Source organism: Xenopus tropicalis, chromosome 1 (assembly GCF_000004195.4).
Source record: "Xenopus tropicalis strain Nigerian chromosome 1, UCB_Xtro_10.0, whole genome shotgun sequence".
In the NCBI taxonomy this organism is placed as follows: Eukaryota; Metazoa; Chordata; class Amphibia; order Anura; family Pipidae; genus Xenopus; species Xenopus tropicalis.
In genome coordinates, this window is record NC_030677.2 from 7,251,524 (window position 1) to 7,259,674 (window position 8,151).

The 8,151-nt window shown below is 39.0% G+C and overlaps 1 protein-coding gene across 1 annotated transcript; it reads left to right on the forward strand.

Annotated features, from left to right (window-relative positions):
* Nucleotides 1-3,291: 3,291 nt before the first annotated feature.
* On the forward strand, nt 3,292-4,117 carry LOC116408261 (vomeronasal type-2 receptor 26-like; the record flags this gene model as incomplete). Its single annotated transcript, XM_031895073.1, has 1 exon — nt 3,292-4,117. A coding segment is annotated over exon 1 (819 nt), but the record flags the coding sequence as incomplete, so codon positions are not given.
* Nucleotides 4,118-8,151: the final 4,034 nt, after the last annotated feature.

The window sequence follows — 8,151 nt, forward strand, 5'->3', positions numbered from 1 at the left end:
ATAGGGAATTATACCAGAAACATATTTTATTTTATGGACAAAAATTCAACTGATTTGGAAAGCCTCATGTCTCCCAAACGTGCCAATACCTGATATGTATAGTTTTATGGAGATTTCTCACTTCTATAGATCAAAAACTCCCAGCAGTAAATTACCAAATTTTCAAAGCATTACAGCAGAATACGGCATACTTTATATTCCAAAGCCAAAAATCCTGGAACATTAGGTTTACCCCAGGGAACCATATATTTTTGAAAAGTACACATTCTGCTGAATCCAAAATGGGTAACCATGTCTTCCAACTCCTAAGTACCAAATGGCAATGCTTTACTGAATTTAGCAGTTTCTATAAAAAATTATGAAAATTCAAAAAATCACCTCAAAGCTTCCACTTTCAAGCATCATATCTCCCACATAGCATTAGGTACCAAGAAAACACACCCTAAATATGCAAAGCCAAGGGTCCACCGAACAGTTTGATGCCCATTGTGCATAGGATCACTGATGTATCTGGCATGTAGAGACCCCAAAAGGAAGTTAGTAGATATAAATTGCCTCAGAGATCTCTTTGGCTACTGAAAATTCAACATGTTTACTGCATTTTCTGTGGGGTAAAAACACAAAAAAAAATTGACACCCCCCCCCCCCAAAACCATATATTTTCGGAAACTACACATTCAGGTAAATTCAAAATGGGCATCCATGTCTTTCTACTCCAAACTACAGAGTCGCAATGCTTTCCCAAAATTACCGGTTTTGATGAAATACCTGAAAATCACATCAAACCTTCCACTTTCAAGCACATTACCACCCACATAGCATTAGCTACCAAATAAACACATCCTAAATATGAAAGCCAAGGGTCCACTGAACAGTTTGATGCCCATTGTGCATAGGATCACCGATGTATCTGGCATTTAGAGACCCCAAAAGGAAGTTAGTGCATACAAAGTGTATACGCTGCAATATAAGCTCCCGGCATGTGTATTATGTGCCATAAGACCCCCTAACAGTATAGAGACCCTAGAAAACCATACATTTTCCAAAAGTACACATTCTGACAAAACAAAAATGGGTAAATACATCTTTCTACTGCAAACTACCAAACTACAAAGCTATGCTAAACAGAACGGTTTTTATGACATTTCTGAAAATTGCCACAAAGCTTTAATTTTACTTCATTATGTACAGAAAATGCAATAAAATTTAATAAAACTGTAAAAAAATGTAATAAAAACACCAAAACAATACACAAGAGGTATTGCACAGTGCGGTTAGCAAATACACTATCCGCAATGGCAGTAAAACATTTTTTTCAGACAAGAATAAAAACGATGCGATAAAAAAAAATTACAAAATTACATGTGTGTAAGTGTGTGTGTACACATGGCAAAATCTGTTTTGTGTGCAAGTAAGTGTGTGTGTGTGCAAGTAAGTGTGAGTACTGTTAGTGCTGTGAATGTGTGAAAACCCCAACCCCCCAAAATGTATGTATGTGTGTGTAAGTGTGAATATAAGTGTATTAGTGTAATATGTGTGTGTATGTATGATTTTTAACACCTACCTGGGACAAGCAGTCACACAGATCCTCTGGAGGTGGGAGGAAGGACCCAGAAGCCCGTGCTGCAGCTTCTTTCTTTTGATCGGTGAGTCTTCAGAGGGAGGGGAGGGGGAAGCAGGAAATGTCAGGCATGTACAAACAGCGTGCCTGACTTTTCTTATGGGGCCCCTGGGTGATCGCGCCCCAGGGGCCACTTGTTCCCCCCATGTGCTCGTTGTCTAGGGGCTGGGGAATAAGCTGGAATCAACTTTTTTTATGCGTGTCATTTTCACCATACAGGGCATGCGAGTTCTCACTGATTTCTGGGTATTTTTTATGATATTTCTAGATCCCAAGAGCTCAATGTTCAGACAACTGTCCCCCTGGCTACAGGAAGGCACCAAATCCCAGAGCCCAGTCCTGCTGTTATGTCTGTGTCCCGTGTTCTGAGGGAGAGATCTCCAATACAACTGGTACAAATGCATGGTTTTTAATATTGTATCCAGTATTATTGCTTGAAAGTCTCTAAGATGATAAAAAACATAAAGAGTAGCAATGAGCGAAACTGTCTCATTTCAATTTGCTGAAAAATGCTAAAAATTTTACTAAATGCATTGGTGTCAATAGATGTAATTTCTACAGTTTTCCTTGTGCCAAAAGCATTGGAGCCAATGGGTATTTTTCTTTTTTTTTATTTCCCACAAAAAAATACATTTGAGCCAATGGATGTTTTTTTCCTAGTGAATAAAACACATTGAGGAATTCCAATTCCAATGTTGTGCAAAAAAAAGTTAAACCCTATTGGAAAGAAGTGTTTGATACAATAGAAAAAAATTTATACTAGATAAGGACAATCAAAAAATAATACAGTACAATAAAGTTAATTATACATCTGCTACAGGCAGCAAGAGTAGCAATACTAACTCATTGGAGGAACCCCAATATGCCACAAAAATAGAATGGATAAAAGAAATAGAGGATATTAAGAAAAGGGAGAAATTAACAGCCTTCAAATAAGGGAGAATGAGAACATATGAAAAAAATATGTTCAGACTAGACCCAGGGTATATGAAAAAGTCTATAAACAACTGCAAAAATAATAGTACATTGGAATAGATATGGAAAAGCTCTCTAGAGAGATTAACAAAAGGCACTAAACTAAAGCTGATAAAACTTACTAATTAAAATATAGAAAAACTGATGCACTGCATCATTACCTGCTTCCCTCCCCAACACCCTCAGCAGTCTTGCAATCTATACCCAAGCTGTGTTTGGTACAGTTTTCTGATATCTTTTGGTTTTCTCCCCTGCCCTTCTTGACTTCTGTACCCCATATAATCTGAAAAATGAAAAATTTGTTCTTTTTTTTGAAAAAGCAAAATATAGATAAGCAATGTGTTCTGGGTTTGGTACTTGGAATCCAAAATGGTGTAGGGTTATTATAAACACTATCAGTAAATGATGGCTTGTGTGGCAATAAGAGGGTTGTACTGAGGGTTTTATTAAATAGGAGAGATTGGCCCCTCCCACACCTATAATGGCCACTCCCACACCTATAAGGTCAGAACATTGATAGAAACATCACTGATTACTGTGAATCGTGCGTTAATCAACCAATTAGAGCAGGGATATCTGTAAAGATTTTGCCTTATATTTCTAATTTAGTTCTAGCCCTGAATGTTTTAGCAACACTTTTATGAAGTCCAACATTCTGCTCTTTTATTTACAGACAGTGTGAGCTGTATCCCATGCCCAGATATGGAATGGCCCAATGAGAACAAGATTCAATGTTTTGCCAGGATGGAAGAATTTCTTTCATACAGTGTTGATTTTATTTCTTTGTTTTTTTCATTCTTCTCACTTCTATTTTTCCTTGTAACTGCGGTCATACTGGGAATTTTCCTTAAATACCGGGACTCCCCCATAGTGAGAGCCAACAACCGGAGCCTGAGCTTCCTCCTCCTTGTCTCCATCAAGCTGAGCTTCCTCAGTGTGTTTCTGTTCCTCGGTCGCCCTGTGGATATAACCTGCATGCTGCGCATCATCACTTTTGGAATCACCTTCTCCATAGCTGTCTCTTCTCTCCTGGCCAAGACTATCATGGTTTGTGTTGCTTTCAAAGCCACTAAGCCAGGGAGCTCATGGAGAAAATGGCTGGGAGTCAAACTGTCCAATTCTGTAGTCTTGTTCTGCTCATCCATTCAAATAATCATCTGCATGACTTGGTTGGCCATTTCTCCTCCCTTTCAGGAACTGGACATTCACACTTCCCCTGGAACCATCATCATTCAGTGCAATGAGGGCTCAGCTATTGGCTTTTACTCAGTTATTGGGTATATGGGGCTTCTGGCAGCTGTTAGTTTTGTTTTAGCATTTTTAGCTCGGAGCTTACCGGACAGTTTTAATGAGGCCAAGTACATCACTTTCAGCATGCTGCTCTTCTGCAGTGTTTGGATCACAATGATCCCGGCCTATCTGAGCACCAAAGGCAAAAACACTGTGTGTGTGGAGATATTTGCCATACTCACCTCAAGCGCTGGGCTTTTAGCCTGTATATTTCTGCCCAAATGTTACATTATTTTATTCAGACCTGAAATTAATACAAAATCCCATTTATTTGAAAACAAATATTGAAAATATTCCAAGTAATGCAGACACATTGTATAAATAGCCTGTATGGAAATATATGATTTGTAACACTGTTAAAGTTCAGTTCATGTTGAGAAGCTTCATGTATTTTACAAAATATATCCGCATTTAAGATGAGATTTAATCCCAAGTATTTAAAGATAAAATCATGAACCATCAGTGATTTTTTTCAGAAACACAATAAAATGTAACCCCTTATATTTGACTCTGTGTAAGCATCAAATCATTGCTTATGTTAATGTTTTACTGGGTTCATTCAGAAGAAGTAGTCATAATAATAATACTTCCAGTGCCATAGCAACAATGATGAGATAGTATAATGGGCCACAAGTTGACCAGATAGGTCATATTAATAATATTGATTAATCAGTAGGGTATAAAAGCCTTTCAGTGTCACTCAGAGGGAAAGCTTTGCTCAGAACACAGGGAAGTCTATGTGTGTGGAGTCTGCAAAACGGAGGTTTGTCAGTCTGATGCAATCTTTGTGTAATGCTGATAATGGGGGAATGGAATCTATTCTTGTGAATGCTTAGGAGCCTTGGAGTTTTCCAATAATTTGGAGCAAGGTACATTAAATGTGTTTTTATTACAGGGGAAAACAAATAATAAAAAAGAAGCATTTTATGGGAGTTGCATATGGGAGTTTCCTTATGACTGTGGGAGGTAGCTACGTGCAACACAGTAAGTTAGGTTGAAAAAAGACATATGTCCATGACATTCAACCATAATGCCTATATATAACCTGCCTAACTGCTAGTTGATCCAGAGGAAGGCAAAAAACCCCATCTGAAGCCTCTCTAATTTGCCGCAGAGGGGAAAAAATTCCTTCCTGACTCCAAGCTGTTCTGCCCCCAATAAGGGGTAATTATATCTTAGTTGGGATCAAGTACAGGTACTGTTTTATTATTACAGAGAAAAGGGAATCATTTAACCATGAAATAAACCCAATAGGGCTGTTCTGCCCCCAATAAGGGGTAATTATATCTTAGTTGGGATCAAGTACAGGTACTGTTTTATTATTACAGAGAAAAGGGAATCATTTAACCATTAAATAAACCCAATAGGGCTGTTCTGCCCCCAATAAGAGGTAATTATATCTTAGTTGGGATCAAGTACAGGTACTGTTTTATTATTACAGAGAAAAGGGAATCATTTAACCATGAAATAAACCAAATAGGGCTGTTCTGCCCCAATAAGGGGTAATTATATCTTAGTTGGAATCAAGTACAGGTACTGTTTTATTATTACAGAGAAAAGGGAATCATTTAACCATTAAATAAACCCAATAGGGCTGTTCTGCCCCCAATAAGGGGTAATTATATCTTAGTTGGGATCAAGTACAGGTACTGTTTTATTATTACAGAGAAAAGGGAATCATTTTACCATTAAATAAACCCAATAGGGCTGTTCTGCCCCCAATAAGGGGTAATTATATCTTAGTTGGGATCAAGTACAGGTACTGTTTTATTATTACAGAGAAAAGGGAATCATTTAACCATTAAATAAACCCAATAGGGCTGTTCTGCCCCCAATAAGGGGTAATTATATCTTATGTATGTTATGTAAATGTCTCATATTTTAGGTCCCAGTTTAGGCCAAGGTTGCGTTGTACAGGTAAAGTGTCTGATTACAAATCTAGGTCTCTCAAATCATTAGCGTGGTCTTGGGAAGGGAAGGCTTTCATTACCTCTATGCTGTGGGAGGCTATTTCGTGCAGTCTGAAATTGGAGCAGGTTAGCATGTCTTGTGTTTAATGATGAGCAAAATTTTTCGAAATAGGCATAAAAATTGGCCCCGGAAAAACTCCTTTGGAGTTTGGATTTTTTTGAGCACTTCACAATTTTATGCACGTTACTGTCCTCAAAAGAGTGACCTTTTTCTTTGAGGTGTAGAGAGACTGCTGAGTCTTGTCCTGAGGAGTTTGCCCGCCTATGTTGGGCCATTCTCTTACAGAGAGGTTGTTTTGTCTCCCCAATGTATAAGTCTGAGCACTCTTCACTATCTCTTCTGCATATTTTGGACCGAGAGGACAGATGGTTTGAAAGAGGTGTGAAAGAGGCCATTTATGCCAACCTGGAAAAACCATCCCTGAACAGAGGAGGGGGCCTGAGACACCGCTTGTCACCAACATACAATGGCGCGTTGACATCCTTACCCCGGCAGTTTCACAACAGTTCACACTTCCAGTCATGTACTTTGAAGGATTAACACCTTCATCAATGAGAATCCTGGTACCATTGTGATTGGATCATACCTTCTTACACCTGTCAGTTTCAGCTAACACCTAACTGAACAAGTTCAATGGAACCATTGTGATTGGATGTCTGTGACTCTACTACCATCAAGAGTTTAAATACCGGGGAATTCCCTACCAGTCATTTGAACTGAAGAAGCCACTCGGATGAGTGGTGAAACGTTTTCAAGAAAAACTCAGAAAAGTCCAGTTGTTTTAGACTTAATTCTACTAGATACTGTATATCATGACCTGGATGAATGAGAATCTTCATAGACATGAACTATTATGCGGTACTGTAGGACATCTTTAGCTGGATTGTTGTCTCTGAACAAGAAGAATCTCAAGAAGTTCCTACGATCTTGTCTCACAAGGACACTATGGAACAATTGCTGGTTGTCTGCTATGAAGGCAATAGGATCTCTGTAGAAGTGTATGAGTACTCCCAAGAGTTTGTTGTTGAGGTCAGGACCTGTTAAAAGTATATCATTTAGGGAAACTCCATCATTTTTGGAACTGGAATCAAACACAACTCTGATCTGGCCTGATTTCTTTAGGTGGAATACTCCAAAGGTTGGCAAGTACCAGCATTCTTCTCACCTTTTAATACTGGGAGCAATTTCTGCATGACCATTCTCAAATATTTTTCTCATAAATGTAAAGAAGTGTTCTCTCATCTCTGGTTTCTTTTGGAACGTGTGAGTGAGAGAGTAAAACATTTGACTTGTTTGTTATTAGGAAAGTAACATCTCTGTGGTTTGGTGGAAAGAAGTGTACAACCCGGATTCCGAAAAAGTTGGGACACTAAACAAATTGTGAATAAAAACTGAATGCAATGATGTGGAGGTGCCAACTTCTAATATTTTATTCAGAATAGAACATAAATCATGGAACAAAAGTGTAAACTGAGAAAATGTACCATTTTAAGGGAAAAATATGTTGATTCAGAATTTCATGGTGTCAACAAATCCCAAAAAAGTTGGGACAAGGCCATTTTCCCCCCTGTGTGGCATCTCCCCTTCTTATTACAACACTCAACAGACATCTGGGGACCAAGGAGGCCAGTTTCTCAAGTTTAGGAATAGGAATGCTCTACCATTCCTGTCTAATACAGGCCTCTAACTGTTCAATCATCTTGGGCCTTCTTTGTTGCACCTTCCTCTTTATGATGCACCAAATGTTCTCTATAGGTGAAAGATCTGGACTGCAGACTGGCCATTTCAGTACCCGGATCCTTCTCCTACGCAGCCATGATGTTGTGATTGATGCAGAATGTGGTCTGGCATTATCTTGTTGAAAAATGCAGGGTCTTCCCTGAAAGAGATGACGTCTGGATGGGAGCATATGTTGTTCTAGAACCTGAATATATTTTTCTGCATTGATGCTGCCTTTCCAGACATGCAAGCTGCCCATGCCACATGCACTCATGCAACCCCATACCATCAGAGATGTAGGCTTCTGAACTGAGCGTTGATAACAACTTGGGTTGTCCTTGTCCTCTTTGGTCCGGATGACATGGCGTCCCAGATTTCCAAAAAGAACTTTGAATCGTGACTCGTATGACCACAGAACAGTCTTCCATTTTGCCACACTCCATTTTAAATGATCCCTGGCCCAGTGAAAACACCTGAGCTTGTGGATCTTGCTTAGAAATGGCTTCTTCTTTGCACTGTAGAGTTTCAGCTGGCAACGGCGGATGGCACGGTGGATTGTGTTCACTGACAATGGT